General features: G+C 53.9%; 1 protein-coding gene and 1 long non-coding RNA gene across 2 annotated transcripts in view; both read right to left on the bottom strand.

Annotated features, from left to right (window-relative positions):
- LOC138805281 (uncharacterized) overlaps positions 1-16,436 on the bottom strand; it is a 30,891-nt gene that overhangs the window by 7,231 nt on the left and 7,224 nt on the right. The gene's annotated exons all lie outside the window — the stretch shown is intronic.
- On the bottom strand, positions 12,925-16,278 carry Mocs3 (molybdenum cofactor synthesis 3). Its single transcript, XM_069989999.1, has one exon. The coding sequence runs from the start codon at positions 16,270-16,272 to the stop codon at positions 14,890-14,892; it is 1,383 nt and encodes a 460-aa protein (XP_069846100.1). The 5' UTR covers positions 16,273-16,278; the 3' UTR covers positions 12,925-14,889.

Below are 16,436 nucleotides of genomic sequence, written 5' to 3'. Positions count from 1 at the left end.
GCCTCATCCTGCAGCTTCTCATTTGTCCCGATCACCAAGGAGACATGGTTGGCCATCACCCAGGAGCTCACCTGGGCCCTCTGGCCTCGATTAGGAATTGGCATCCCAGGAGGCCTGAGAAGCTGCTTCCAGAGCCCACAGACCTAGATTGAGACCTCTCTGCCTCTTTTGCAAGACACCCAGCCATCCTGATCGTGGCCACTGCCCCCTGTCCGTCCAGGGGGGCCTCCATCTGAACCCGACGACTTCGTGGGCCAGCCTCACTTCTTGGTCACGTGACCCTCCTGTTTCAGGCTGGCTGGCCGTTGGGTGAGTGGGAAGGCAGTAAAGCCACACCGTCCCCAGGCCCCTCTGAGCAGGGGCAGGCTGGGGGGAGACAAGCCCAGAAACTGCCTCCAGCACTTCCCCAGGAATTGCCTGGGGACCAGGAAATTCAGCCATCGATACCGCGGTCCCAATGCATTCTTTTTAAAAGTTTGACCAATGCCAAAAACCTTCGAAGAATAAAATATCAAAATGAAAACTAGATCCGTCTTTGTAGTTTTGGCCTGACCGGCCTCGTCTGGGCTCTGGTCCTGGCGTGTCCAGGTGGGCGGGCTTTACGATGATTGATGGGAGAGCCTGCACGTGCAGATTACAGGAAGTCATTCCTGATGTTGACAAGCCGAGAGTGGACAGGGTCTGGGATGGCGGGGTCTGGGGTCTACACAGTGGCCACCATGGCACAGAGAGACACCTGGGGCCCTGCCGCGCTGAGGGGCCCCTCCCTGGGCTGCCACTTCCTAGAGATGGCAAGTGACAGGTGTGTGCTGTCGGGTGCAAATCCACCCAGCCAGCCTGGGCCTGTACTGTCCCCACTGTCGTGGTCACAGGGCCAGGCACTGGTAACCAAGAGCCCACCGGGGCAGCTCAAGAGTAGCCAGCCCCAGCCTCCCTCCTGGCCTGGCCTGGTCCTTCCCACGGCAACCACGATGAAGCCCCTGGCCCAGGGCTCCCATGGCCTGTTCACCCCCTGACCGCTCCACTCACCAGGCCCCCTGTAGGCCTAGCTCCCACGCATCCCAGATACTGGAATCAGCAAACCGTCCCTCGACAGTCATGATCACCACTGTCCAATAAAAATGAACCCCCTCCTGCTCTTCCTCCTTTTCTAGATGCTGTGTTATCATGAGACACATATATATTTATTTGTATTTTTCTCTTTTTGTTGGTTGTGGGGCTTGAACTCAGGGCCTGGGTGCTGTCCCTGAGCCCTTTTGCTCAAGGATAGTGCTCTGCCACTTTGAGCTGGAGATAAGAGTCTCACAGTCTTTCCTGCCTGGGCTGGCTCTGAACCGCGATCCTCAGGTCTCAGCCTCCTGAGTAGCTAGGGTGATAGGTGTGAGCTACCAGGGCCCAGCTGTTCTTGACCTTTCTGCCCCTATGTGGCAGTCAGCCCTGGAAGGCAGGAACTGGCTCGCAGAGCCCATGTAGAGACACAAGGAAAGAAAGGATGAATGTGAGTCCCTACTCACACCACAGCCACTAGGGTGGTGACAGTCACGCTAAGAACAGTCCACGCCCAGGGCTCCTAATGGCTTCTACTCAGAAATGGACTCCATCAATGACCTTTTCTGTGTGTGTGTGTGTGTGTGTGTGCGCGCGCGCGCGCACGTGCGCGCACTCTTGTGCCAGTCCTGGAGCTTGAACTCAGCCTGGGTGCCATCCCAGAGCCTCTGTACTCAAAGCTAGGATTCTACCACTTGAGCCACAGTTCCACGAACAGCTTTTTGCTGATTCACTGGAGATAAGAGTCTCACGGGGGCTGGGAAGGTGGCTCAGTGGTAGAGCACTTGCCTTGCATGCCTGAGGCCCTGGATTCGATTCCTCAGCACCACATAAGCAGAAAAAAAGCCGGAAGTGGCGCTGTGGCTCAAGTGGTAGAGCGCTAGCCTTGAGCTGAAGAGCTGAGGGACAGTGCCCAGGCCCAGAGTTCAGGCCCCACGGCCGGACCTAAACAAAGAGTCTCACAGACTCTCCTGTCTGGGCTGGCTTTGAACTTCCATCCTCAGATCTCAGCCTCCAGAGTAGCTGGGATTGCAGGGGTGAGCCACATCTCCCAGCGTGACCTTTCCTTTTGAATCTGATGTTGAGAAGACACTGTGGGGCTGGGAGCTGTCTCTGCAGCTGGGTAAGATACCAGAGCCCAAACACAACATTTGCTTTTCGGGAAAGCGTGTGCCATTCACCGCGCCGGCCCAGGATGGCCAGGCTCGGTTTGTTGGAACAGGCTGAAGGCCACGGCCAGATTGCGGGGCCTGTGGCGGTTCGCCAGTTCCTGTGCGTGGCTCCGTAGCTAGAGGCCCCAGCCAAGGCCCTTAGATTCCGTCTTCACGGCCAGCCCATTTAGCAGGGGCCAGAGTGACCGCTGCGGGGACAGTCGCCCATCCACAGACAAGTTTCCCTTGGTAGGCCAAGGGCCTTTCAATATTGGCTTCGTCGGAGCCGCACACTGAAAGTCAGCCAACCCAGGGTCACAGAAAGCACTAGAAGGTCAAGGAGAGCTCCAAGAAGCCTGGGCTTCAGAATGTCAAGTCCTCAGCCTTGAGGGTCTCGGCCGTGCTGTGCACCTCTGGGCAGGTGAGCAAAGCCCCCTGAGGGTCCTGCTCCTCCCTGGGGGTCCCCACCCCAGCAGGGACGCGGGCAGTGCACGACACCCCAGGAAACGCTGGGGCCTGCAGAGAGACGGCCGGCCGCAGCCACCGCGGCACCGGCTCCCTCCCGGCTTCCTTCGCTCCGTTTCCACCGTGCTCCAAGCCACTTGGCTCCTCCTGTGCCTGTGCCGCAGCCGCTGGTTACAAGTGCATTTCCCGCTTGGTTAGGAGAGACCTGGCAGACACGCCCTTGAGATCCTTTCATTCACAGCTCCATCATGGGGGGGGGGGGGAGGGCCTGGACGCTGGGCCAGGCAAGCCATGGGCAAACATGGGGTGGAGTGAAGTCCTGCCTGGACCATCACAAGCTGGGTGGCCCATGAGCTGGTTACTTAACCTCTCTGAGCAGTTTTTCTTGCCTGGGAAGGGGATAGGAGTGATTGTGCCTCCCAGGGCCATGGGGACAGGAAGGGAGTGAGCAAGGACCAGGCAATACGGTGTCTGGAGAGAATGTGAGGCCAGTAGCAGCCTCTCTCTGAAGCCATCGTGTTAGGTGGACTGTTATGTTCCCAAATGGCAGAAACCCGACTCAAGCTGGCTATGGAAGATGATGTGAGGGGCGTCGTGTTGAGCCCATTTAACAAACACAGCCAGCTTCCTTGCAGCCGGTCTGTGTCATACGTGGTGACTTTCTGTCTTAAAATGTCTTCTCTCTGGGCTCTATTTTTGTGTCCCATTCCTGGCACCTCTAGACTCTCATCTCATGATGACAACATGGCTGCAGGAGACCGGTCATCTTCTCACATTCAGATCCACCAGGAAAGACCAAGGTATCTTGGATCATTCCTAAATCCTGAGATTGGCTCTGACTAGAGCAGCTGGGATCACTTGCCCAGCCATGAGCCAATCAGTGAGGTCATGAGGAGAAGGAATGCCCTGATTGGTCAGTCCCTGAGGATGTGGTCTGGGAGGGAGGAGGGATGAATGGTCCACCTGAAGCACTGCCCAGGCCCACAGCCACTCCACCCAGGCAGTGGGGGCGGCGGGGGGAGGGGGGAGTGTGTGTGTGGAAGAAATGCACCTTGGAGGCAGATGCCAATGACTTATGTCAATAATTGTAGCTACTCAGGAGGCTGCGATCTGAGGATTGCTGTTCAAAGTCAGCCTGGGCCAGAGGGTCTCTGAGAGTCTTTGTTGTTGGGGGGGGGGGGGAGGTTGAACTCTGGGCCTGGGCGCTGTCTCTCAGCTCTTCAGTTCAAAGCAAGTACTCTACCACTTGAGCCACAGCACCACTTCCAGTTTTCTGGTGGTTAACTGGAGATAAGAGTCTCACAGACTTTCCTGCCTGGGCTGGCTTTGAACCACGATCCTCGGACAGATCTCAGCCTCCTGAGTAGCTAGGATGACAGGCATGAACCACCAGCACCCAGCGAGTCTCTGAGAGTCTTATCTTCAACAAACCAAAAAGCTGGAAATGAGGTGTGGTTCAAGTGGTAGAGCATTAGTCTTAAAGGACAATGCCCAAGCCAAGTTCAAGCCCCAATACAGAAGGAAAGAAAGAAGGGGGGGGAGGGAGGAAGGCAGGAAATAAGGAAGTTAGGAAGGAAGGAGCTGGTAACTCATACCTGTAATTAATCTAAGCTACTCAAGAGGCTGAAATCTGGAGGACTGAGATTTGAAGCCACCAGGGCAGAAAAGTCCACTAGGCTTCATCTTCAAAATACCCAGTAAACAAACAGCTAAAAGTCAGGCTGGAGGAATTGCTCAAGTGGTAAAGTACTAGCCAAACAAGTTCAAGACCCTGAATTTAAACCCCAGTACCATGAAAAAAAAAAAATACAAAGAACAAAAAAGAGAAAAACAGCTGGGAAAATCCGTTTGAAGGAGGATACACTTATTTAGGCTCATGGCTTTGGCGGTTTTACTCTAAGGTTGCTTGGCCCTGTGGCTTCACAAAGCAGCTCACCCATATTGAGGGGGTGGGCGGCGGTGTTGCAGGTTGAGGCACGTGGTCCGTTCCTTGTCCTTCACCCCCACCTCCTGGCCATTTCCAGAATTACAACCTGCTCCACACCGACACTGCTGTACATTTCCCAAACCTGTGAGACCCGAAGTGGCCGCGTCCCATGCCAGGACCCCCATTATTGCTGGTGTTCTACGGGAAAATGTTCAGGCTGTGTCTTCATTCCATGGCCTGCGCTGGCCACAGCAGCTGTTCCCCAGGCCTTCACTGACCTCGGCGTGGACTGTGTGGGAAGCCTGCCCTGCCCTGCCCAGCACCACCCGCAGTGTCTCCTTCCCAGCTCCTGCTTCAGCCACAGCTCCCGCTCTCACAGAGACAAGCATGCATCTTTCTGCCTAGCCTCAGCTCACCACTGCTCTTCCGCATTGTCATTACAAATATTCTGAGTTAAGTTAAAGACAATGCTTACATGGGATAGGAAATTGAGAACCTACAGGAAAATAGTTTTGTGTGTATGTGTGTGCGTGCATGCATGCACACACACACACACACACACACACACACACACACATACACACACTGCTCCTGCAACTTGAACTCAGGGCCCAGGTGCACTCCCCGAGCTTTGTTGCTCAAAACTAGCACTACCACCTAGGCCACAGCACTACTTCTGGCTCTTTTGGTATTTATTGTAGATAACAGTCCCACAAACTTTCTTGCCACGGCTGGTTTCAAACCATGATCCTCAGATCTCAGCCTCCTTAGGATTGCGGGCATGAGGTACCAGTGCCCAGTGGAAAAGAGCTTTTAAAGAGAAGCCAAATTAGGACTGGACTCAGGACATACTGTCCCAGTGTTGCTATTCTTGTGGTGGCTGTTATTTGTTTTTATGTTGATCAGGAAGACAAACAGGTAAAGAAAAAAGTCTTAAGAAATGCATAGGTCTTCTGATTTTAAAATGAGACGAGTTTTTTTTAAGCAGGAAAAAAAAGTTGATTTAAAAATCTTGTTTCAAGGGCTGGGAAGGTAGCTCAGTGGTAGAGTGCTTGCCTTGCATGCATGAGGCCCTGGGTTTGACTCCTCAGCACCACATAAGCAAAAAGAAAAAAGCTGGAAGTGGCGCTGTGGCTCAAGTGGTAGAGCGCTAGCCTTGAGCTGAAGAGCTGAGGGACAGCGCCCAGGCCCAGAGTTCAGGCCCCACGACCAGACCCTCCCACCCTCCCCCCCAAAAAAAATCTTGTTTCAAAGACTTCACAAGGAGGATTTTGAAATGATCTGGTGCCCCCTGCTGGTGCCACTTGGTGCTGCCCAGCAGGTGCTCGGGCATGGTTGGAAAGCTGTGACACTAATGGCTGGTTCTGAGAATGCAAGGCTGCAGAGTGGAAAACGCTCCTGGTGACACCTTGTGGCCGAGGCCCGGTGGTGGAAGGTAACCTAGGCCCACGGGGCGCATGGAAGGCTCCTCGTCTGTTCCCACAGACATCCCAAGTTCCTCCCCGAGGCCAGATTTGTACATTTCCCAAACCTCTAGTCCAGTATCTCTCGCGCCCCCTCCCATTTGCTGGCCGCTCATCTTGGAGTTGCTTCCACCCCGTCCTGACATCTTTGAGGAGGAGACGCCTTCAAGGAAGGCAACAGCTGAGCCCCTGGGGGACAGAGCACCTGACACAGCCATGACTTCATCATCCTGACTGCTGGGCTCCCCTCACACCTCTGGAACCCCGACACTCACCAGCACGCCCCACCTGTGACCAGCTCTGTCTAGCAATGCCTGCGGTCACTCCCCAGTGTAATTCTCTTTAAACCAAAAGTCCTTCTGTCCCCAGAAGATGGCAGAGAGGTTTGCTTCCCCCACAGTGTGCCGCATGCCAGACCATCAAAGTATCTTTTCTCCCTCACTCAGCTCCTTGACAAACTGGACATGGGGAACTCCAGGAGTTTGGGCCTGGGGCCTAAAATGCATTTAAATCCCCAAAATGATTGCCCTCAAAAACCTGATCATCAGCCGGGTGCCAGTGTCTCACACCTGTCATCCTAGCTACTCAGGAGGCTGAGATCTGAGGATCATGGTTCAAAGCCAGCCTGGGCAGGAAACCCATGAGACTCTTTTTTTTTTTTTTTTTTGCCAGTCATGGTGCCTGAACTCTGGGCCTGGGCGCTGTCCCTCAGCTCTTCAGCTCAAGGCTAGTGCTCTACCACTTAAGCCACAGCACCACTTCCAGCTTTTTCTGCTTATGTGGTGCTGAGGAATCAAACCCAGGGCCTCATGCATGTAAGGCAAGCGCTCTACCACTGAGCCACCTTCCCAGCCCCACCAGAAAACCAGAAGTGGTGCTGTGGCTCAAGTGGTAGAGTGCTCACCTTGAGCCAAAGAGCTCAGTGCCCAGGCCCAGAGTTCAAGTCCCACAACTAGAAAAGAAAAAAAACTTGATCATTAGCAGGGAGTCAGTGCTCAGTGCTCACGCCTGTAATCCCAGCTATTCAGGAATGGGCTGTGAGGATTGCAATTCAAAGCCAGCTCAGGCAGGAAAGTCAATGAGACTTATCTCCAGTAAATCACCAACAAATCAGTAAAGTACAAGCAAGTATAGCACCAAGTGGTGGAGCAGCAGCCTTGAGTGAAAAACCAAACAAAAAACAAGCAGAGTGCAAGTCCTTGAGTTCAAGTCCTAATACCAGCACACATCACATGGACACACACACACACACACACACACACACACACACACACACACTACCAGGCTGGGACCAGACAGAACTGTTAAGGTCAAGGTGAGCTAGGTGTGCAGGACTGTGTGTAGAGACCTTGGGCGTGCAGACCTGGACATGGGCTAAGCCCCACCCACTTGTGATCCCTCAGTCCTTGACCGCCCCGCCCCTGGCGTCTTTGTAAACACTGAAGTGTGACCAGCCTTCCACTGTTCCTGGGCGGGTCCCCACGCGGCAGCCACCTCTCTCACATCTGCCGACCCTGGCCTCCAGGGTGGCACGCGGGGCGGCCATGCGCGGCGTGAAGACCGGCACTTGGAGCCGCTCAGCACCCATTCTGTCCCTGGCACCGGCAGGCATTCTCTCTGGACAGCTTGAAGCGAGAGGGTCTGGTGCCAAGGGAAGTGTGAGCCGCTGTCGCGTTGGCTGCCAGCTCTTCCTGACGGTGACGGGGAGTGGATGGCAGATGCTGCCCCTGGGACCCCCGGACCTGGCAGAGAAGCCGGGGGGGGGAGGGGAGGTGTTGTCAAGGGAGGAGGGTGTCAGGAGGGGCCGTGAGCTCCAAAAAAGCTGGAGGTGGGGCTGGGCACGTGGCTGGGGGGCGGGGCGCTGGCCCAGCATGCATGGACCCTGGGTTTGATTCCTCAGTATCACAGACACAGAAAAAGCCAGAAGTGGTGCTGTGGCTCAAGTGGTAGAGTGCTCACCTTGAGCAAAAGCAGCTCAGGGACAGTGTGCAGGCCCTGAGTTCAAGCCCCAGGACTGGCATGCGTACAAACACAAACACACACACAATATAAACAAAAGATGGGGTTCCCAGACCCCCACTTAAATAATGAGCAAATTCAACTTTTGAGGTTTTCAACAACCAGGATTTGATCAAACAAAAGGATGGAAAGGTCAATCACAGGACAGGTGAGCCACTTACATGCTGACAAGCACGTGAAACGCTGGCTGGGGTTAAGGGTGGGAAATTTCCCTGGGAGAAGCTGCTGTCCCGGGGGCCCTGGTCCAGTCCTCTGCCAGGTGAAGAATTAGGAAGCAGAGGATCGGGGATAGGTGGTTCATGCCTGTAATCTAGCTACTCAGCAAGCTGAGATCCCAGACGTCTGCCGAAATCCCCAGAGACGCGGCCTTTGCCCTTCATTCATCGTCTCCCACTCCAGGATGTGACGCATCCGGGAGAGCCCACGTGCCAACTCGGGCCCCACTCTGGTCTGTCACAGAGCACACGGGGGGGGGGTAGCAAGTCTGACTGGCCGTGCCCCATCCCGGGGCAGAGTGGACGGTCATGGCCGACGGAGCACACGGCACCATCACTTCACTCTCGATGTAAACTATGAGCGAGAAACCTAGCTATCATGGGAAGAGGTGCATTCTGAGCGGAGCCCAAGGCACTATGGGAACAAGCAGTGCCTGCCCAGCGGCCAGTGACAGTGTGTCTGCCATGTTCCATCGCTAACCTCCAGAGCCGTTCCTCTCTCTTTCCCTCCAAGGAAAACTTCTTGAGAGCTTCCTGAGGAACTCAGGCTGCAGATTAGTTCCAGCAGCATCTCCAGTTCCAGCTGCTCTTGGTGTTTCGTTGGAGACAGGAGTCTCACGGACTTTCCTGCCCTGGCTGGCTTCAGAGCGCCATCTGAGCTTCTGGAGCAGCTAGGATTACAGGTATGAGCCACAGGTGCCAGGCTACACTTGAATGCTGTTTTCAGTAGCATGGCGGGAGGGAGGGAAAGGAAGAAATGAGGGAGGGAAAGAGGGAGGCCCTCCCTAGTTACCCTGGCCCTCTAGACTGGGTTCCCTAGTAGCAGGATTACAAGCGTGATACATTTTAAAAGCAAATAGTAACAAAGTAACTGGAATGCTACCACTCACATTCTAAAAGTATATATACACTAGATACTATGTTGAAAATGAACTATACAACTTGTAGAGGGACTGGAGGGAAAAACTGGGAGAGAGCTAGGGAAGGGGAGACATAGTTATAATAACAGTAAGAAAACTAAGCAGGCAGCTGGCACCAGTGGCTCATGCCTGTCATCCTAGCTACTCAGGAGACTGAGATCTGAGGATCGCAGTTCAAAGCCAGCCCAGGCAGGAAAGTTCCTGAGACTCTTATCTCCAATGAACCACCAGAAAGCTGGAAGTGACGCTGTGGCTCAAATGGTAGAGCTCTCGCCTTGAGTTGAAGAGCTGAGGGACAGCGCCCAGAGTTCCAGCCCAATCAACAAAATAAATAAAAGTTTAAGTGTGATTGTGTGAGGAGACTGATCACAAAGATAATCTAGGATGATGAGAGACTGACAGGACAGGGACAGCTTCATTTCCTGTACAGACGATTTGGTTTTTAAACTTGTTTTGGATATAATTTTTTGGGTGTCAGAGATGAACTCCAGTTTAGTATTATATAAACCCATGGTGCATCCGTCCAAGCCCAGTAGCTAATATTGGCCCAGTGACCTTTCCAGGCCCGGCCCCACCTGCGCCCCTGTCCCCTCTTCCAGGCCCGGCCCCACCTGCGTCCATCCCTCCCTTCCTCCCCACTTCATCCTCCCCCCCCCACACACCCCACTCCCCCGTCAGGTGGCCAAAGCAACGCAGAGCATTTGGTGCACACACTCTTTGCATTTTATCCTGAGCAGATTGTGTGTCTGTCTGTGTGTGCAGGCACACACACACACACACACACACACACACACACACGCACGCACGCACCAGTCTTGGGACTTGAACTCAAGGCTTCAGTGCTTGAGCTTCGTTTCACTCAAGGATAGTACTCTACCACTAGAGGCACAGCCACACTTCCAGTTTCTTTGGTAGTCTAGTGGAACTAACAGTCTCACAGAGGCCGGGCACTGGTGGCTCCCACCTGTAACCCTAGCTACTCAAGAAGCTGAGATCTGAGGATTTTGGTTCAAAGCCAGCGCTGGCAGAAACTGGAAGCGGTGCTGTGGCTGAGAGTGGTAGAGTGCTGGCCTTGAACAAAAACAGCTCAGGGAGAGCACCCGGGTCCTGAGTTTAAGCCCAACTGACACGTTCCCCTAAAAAAAGAAAAGAAAAGAAAAGAAAAAGGTCACAGGCTTTCTTGACCAGGCTTTGAAACACAATCCTCAGATCTCAGCCTACTGAGTGGCTAGGATTACAGGCGTGAGCCACTGTTGCCTAGATTTGAGCAGATTACTTTTTAAAACCTATATACGTGACTAGATACAGTGACTCATGCCTATAATCCTGGTTACATGGGAGGTGGAGATGGCGAACTGTGGTGAGAGGCCAGCCCGGCACACAGGTTTGCCAGTGCTCCTCAGCCAGCCAGCGGCTGACGGAGGGTGCGCATTTGTCACTGCAACAGAGGGAAGCGTGCACAGAAGGATCATGGTCCAGACCAAGAAAATACCCACACAGGGCTGGGAATGCGGCTCAGTGGTAGAGTGCTTGCCTAGCATGCATGAAGTCCTGGGTTCAATACCACATACACAGAAGCCACAAGTGGTGCTGTGGCTCAAGTGGTAGAGTGTTAGCCTGGAGCAGAGAGGTTCAGGGACAGAGCCCAGGCACTAGTTCAAGCCCCAGGACTGGCAAAAAAAAAAAAAAGAAAGAAAAAAGAAAAAAAAACAACACAGAGAGGGTTGGCACAGTGGACCAAGAACTAAAATGCCATCTTCGCAAGCTTAAGACCCTAAATTAAATCTCCAGTAGTATATACTCCACCCCCTCAAAAAAAAAAAAAAACGTAATTTTTAAATTACATGTGTGATGTTCCTTCAGTATAGAAATTGGGGAGTATACTTGCTTCTTTAAGCTCGAAGCCAATGTTTAAAACAATAATAAAGGCTGGTGCTAGTGGCTCACACCTACAAACCTAGCTACTTAGGAGGCTGAAATCTGGAGAACTGAAGTTTAAGGCCAGACCAGGCTGAAAAGTCTATGAGACTCCATCTCCAATTAACTAGGAGAAGGCAAGACTGGAGGCTGGCTCAAGTGGTGCAGTGCCAGCTGAACAAGCACAGGGCCTTGAGTTGAAATGAAAGAGAACCAAAACATAAAACTGAGGCTTGGGGGAGTGGGGAGACCCACCCTTTTCCACGGGACCGCGGGGATCTTAGTGCCCCTCACACCTCCCGCCTCCACCACCCTTGTTTACCGGCCGGCTTCCTAGGCTGAGGCGCTGCTTTTCACTTTGCTCAAACTAAGTGGGCTGGCATTGGCCAGTACCCACGGGACAGAGGGCAGGGCTGTGGGCTTCGCTCTGGGCCCTCCTTCGGAGATGCTGGCTCACCAAGCACAACACCCCCGTGGACCCACTGTATGCAGCGCATGAGGGCTGCCAGCCTCTTGTTCTGATTCTCAGCAAGATGGTGATTGGCAAGGAGAAAGCAACGAGGCTGGGCGGAGCGTTGGTAACAGCGCGGCGGAAGTACACCGTCCAGCCACCGCATCCAGAGGCAAATCCCAAACATCACGCCAACACCACACCAACACCAGCTGTTCTTGAAATAAAACTCAGCCTGTTGATCCTTACATGTTCCAAACCCCTCAGGCCTCCGGCTCCAGCTGCAGCTGCTCACAACCCACTTTCCTTGAGGGATTCTGAACAGCCCTCCACCCCCAGATTCAGATCTTCTACCACTGGAACCTCACCATTCAGGTTCTGGGATTGATATTGTCTCTCAAGAGGCCACTCCGCACCAATCTACCTCAAATCACCTTCCCTTCCTCCCCACCCCAGCTCCTCAGTTTCTTTTCTGTTACAGCACTGATCACTAATGTAATTGATGTCTCCCTAAACTTAAGCCACAGAAACAGAAAATGTCTTGTTCATTTTGCTCAAGGCTAGCACTCTACCACTTGAGCCACAGCGCCACTTCCGGCTTTTTCTGTGTATGTGGTACTGAGGAATCGAACCCAGGGCTTCATGCATGCTAGGCAAGCACTCTACCACTAACCCCCATTCCCAGCCCATGGGTGTGTATGGTGGTACGGTAACTTAACTCAGCCCCTGGGCACTATCACCTAGTTCAAGGCTGGTGGCTCTGCCACTTGAGCCACAACTCCACTTCTAGTTTTTCACTGGCTAATTGGAGATAGTAGTCTCGTGGAAGCTGGCTTTGAACCAGGATCCTCAGATCTCAGCCTCCTGAGTAGAGGCGTGAGTCTCTGGCACCCAGCTTCTCCTATCACTCTGAGACCTCACTGACTAAGGGGGAGTCATTTCCACTGCCTGGCCCACTGACAACCAGGCTTACAGAGCCACAGTTACTGAGTTGAGGACACGAGCCTTTAAAATACAAAAGCACCCATTCCTTCATCTTGCTGTTGGGTATGCATTCAATCAGCTTTCCCTGGAATTACCACTTGGAAGCCAGATGCCAGCCCTCTCTGCTCTCCAGGCCAGGCCTCAATTAGTCTCTAACTCTCGAGAAGCAGTAGGAAGAGCCCTGCTCCCCCGTCCTGAGAACACAGCGCACTGCGTAGCACACCTGTTCACAGAGAGAGTTACAACATTCCACAGAGGGGCAAAAAGCCGGGACTTGGACCTGATACTTCTGAAACAAGTCAAACCACAGTATATAGTATATATAGCAAGTGTTAAATGTATACAATACATGATGGATCCTGACAGTAAATACTAACTTATGAAATTGACAGACTGTTTCATTTATTTTGCTAGGCTGTGTCTACCTTGCTTTGATATTCATTCAAAATGTTTTCTAGAATAACCACATATTAAATCACTAAAAGACTTTACATATTACTTACTTCTGAAGAATATGTGCTATTCTCTGTGTAGAAATAAGACCCAAAGACAGACAAAACAAGAAAATACATGCCAAGTTGTTATAAATATGCTCTTAGAACCACTAGAGTCACAATGATAGGCATGAAAGTAATGGATTGTCTCAGCAAGGCAAGATTTACTTCTGCAGAAGGGTGCACCATCCACCAAAAACCTGACAAGCACACCCACAACAGGCCCAGCCCCTCTGCTCTGATTGGTTAAGCTCAGGTTCACAATCTGCTCCTGATGGGCTAGTTTGAAGATGTATTTATGTAGGGGGACCATTAAAAGAAAGACTCTGAAATAAGGTCAACAGTATACAACTAGTCTCAAAACATAACCACAGAGGCTGGGAAGGTGGCTCAGTGGTAGAGTGCTTGCCTTGCATGCATGAGGCCCTGGGTTTGATTCCTCAGCACCACATAAGCAGAAAAAGCTGGAAGTGGTGCTTGGCTCCAGTGGTAGAGCGCTAGCCTTGAGCTGAAGAGCTGAGGGACAGCACCCAGGCCCAGAGTTCAGGCCCCGTGACTGGAAAAAAACAAACATAATCACATCTTCTATTTCTATAACTATCAAAGGTGTGTTCTCTGAGGTGTGTTTCGATCTTGGGAGAAAGAAATCAGCTAAGAAAACCTTACATGGGGCTGGGAATGTGGCTCAGTGGTAGAGTGCTTGCTTGCCTTGCATGCATGAGGCCCTGGGTTCAATTCCTCAGCACCACATAAGCAGAAAAAGCTGGAAGTGGTGCTGTGGCTCAAGTGGTAGAGCACTAGCCTTGAGCTGAAGAGATGAGGGACAGCGCCCAAGCCCAGAGTTCAGGCCCCATGACCGGACCCAAAAAAAAAAAAACACAAAAAAAAACACACAAAAAAACACACAAAAAAACCTTACATTTCTGGGGCTGGGAAGGTGGCTCAGTGGTAGAGTGCTTGCCTTGCATGCATGAGGCTCTGGGTTTGATTCCTCAGCACCACATAAGCAGAAAAAGCTGGAAGTGGCACTGTGGCTCAAGTGGTAGAGTGCTAGCCTTGAGCTGAAGAGCTGAGGGACAGCGCCCAGGCCCAGAGTTCAGGCCCCACGACTGACAAAAACAAAAACAAAAACAAACTTACATTTCAAAAATCCTTCCTTATCACAAGAAAAGAAATTCCTCTTTTACTTTCAGGTCAAAGCAGTACTTTTAAGCACTTTGATAGAAAAGGCAGTTTTTCTCACTGCTACATCATGTGATCAATAAAATCAGACTGTTTAGTACATTTTAATTCCAGGCATAACGCGGATGACGGAAGCTAGGAATGTAGCTCGGCAGCAGAACACCAGCCCAGCCTATGGGAGGCCCCGGGCTGGATATCGATCCCCGCAAAAAAACAAACATAAAATGGACTATTTAGAGAACTTTTTGATTGAAGGAAGTGGAAAAAAGAAAGCAAGACGGGTAAATCATCTGCAGCTTAAAATACAAAATCAAGTCCTATCACATCTCATGCATTCAAGACACCCCACCATTGCTGAAAACGCAGGCGATTCTCAGACACAGTATAATCCACTCATGTTAATCCTGTGACGCCTTCGAAAGGCTCCAAACCAAGCTGAGGCGCCGAGGAGGGAGCTCAACGGCAGAGCGCCAGTCCTGACTTTCATCCTCAGCACTGCAAGAAAACGAGACACACGAAAAGCGCCCTATAAAAAAGGGTCTATAACAGCCTCAATATTGCACCCTCTCAGGCTCCTCCTCCTGCGTTCCTGAAGAAGGCAAGTCTGTCTCTGAGGCGTTCGGGCCGAGCCCGCGGACGGAGCGCACGGACACCTCAGTACTGCGGAAACGTGGCGTCGATTTTGGCAGCCCAGGCCATGAGGCCCCCGACAACATCCTGCACCGTCACAGCGTCCAAGCCCTGGGCTGTGCTCAGGGACTGCAGGATCCTCACGGCTTTCTGGGAATCGTTTCCCAGTTTGCAAATCACATAGAGGGGGAGGGCGGCCCCGCCCTGGGTGTCCCGCTTCCCCTCCTGGACGGCTTCTCCCAAGAGCCTCAGGCTCTCCGCATCCCTCCGCTCCAAGTGTTTCAAAGGGATGTGTAGGGCGTGAGGCAGGCGACAGATGTCCACTTCCACCTGAGGCCTGACGTCGAGCAACAGGTGGGGTGCCCCGGAATCCAGCAGCCGCTTGTAGTCGGTCACGGAGACCCGCTCCTCGGGGCTCAGCAGCTGCAGGGCGCGGCACTTGTCGGTGGCCGAGGAGCCACAGAAGGCCTCATAGTCCTGCAGGGCGGTCACGGTGGGCCGCTCCCCGCAGGCCGCGCAGTCGGGCCTGCGCCTCCGCAGCTGAATCGTGCGGAACCGGCCCCCGAGGGCGTCGAAGAGCAACAGGCTGCCGCTGTACGAGGGCCCCAGGCCCGCCGCGATCTTCAGCACCTCCAGGGCCTGCAGGCAACCCAGGACCCCAGTCACGACCCCTAGCACCCCGCCATCGGCGCAGTTGGTCACGGTCTCCGCCGGGGGCGGCTGAGGAAACACGCAGCGATAGCAAGGCCCGCCGTCGTAGTGGTAAACCGTGATCTGGCCCTCGAAGCGCAGGGCGCTGGCGGACACCAGGGGCCGGCCGGCCAGCACGCAGGCGTCGTTCACCAGGTAGCGCGTGGGCACGTTGTCGGAGCAGTCGGCCACCACGTCGTAGCGGCGGACCAGGTCCAGGGCGGTGGCGGGGGTCAGGGCCTGCACGTAGGGCACGCACTCCACCGCCGAATTGAGGCGGCGCAGCGAGGCGGCGGCCGAGAAGGCCTTGGCGCGGCCGGCCAGGGCCTCGCCGTGCAGCACCTGGCGGGCCAGGTTGCTCACTTCCACCACGTCGTAGTCCACCAGGCCGAGGCGGCCCACGCCCGCGGCCGCCAGGTACTGCGCCAGCGGGCAGCCGAGCCCGCCGCAGCCCACCACCAGCACGGACGCCCTCGCCAGGCGCAGCTGCCCGCGCACGCCCAGCTCGGGCAGCACCAGCTGGCGGCTGTAGCGCAGGATCTCGGCCCGCGACAGGGCGGGCTTCGGCGGGAGCGGCGGCACAGCAGCCAGCCTTTCCGGCTCCGCTCCCTGCTCGGCCAGCAGGGCCGCCGCCAGCCTCTCTTTTAGGGAGCTCAGCTGCTCCTCACGCAGGGCAACCTCGGCCTGTAAGGCGACGACGTCCTCGCGAGCAGCCATAGCGACCTCCTCCGGAAACGTGAGGACTTCCGCTTCCGGCTTTCTGTCGCCTAGCGACGGGAAGAAACCACGGCGCTGCGGGAAGCTTGGGGGGCGCGGCCGAACCGACGAGCATGTTCCTGAGAGACCGTCCAACTTCAGTAAAATTGTCCTACGTTTTCTGC

The sequence above is a fragment of the Dipodomys merriami genome, unplaced genomic scaffold (assembly GCF_024711535.1).
Source record: "Dipodomys merriami isolate MVZ:Mamm:240054 unplaced genomic scaffold, mDipMer1.0.p SCAF_39, whole genome shotgun sequence".
NCBI lineage: Eukaryota > Metazoa > Chordata > Mammalia > Rodentia > Heteromyidae > Dipodomys > Dipodomys merriami.
The sequence above is the reverse complement of the archived record's forward strand: the minus strand, read 5'-3'. Positions and strand labels throughout refer to the sequence as shown.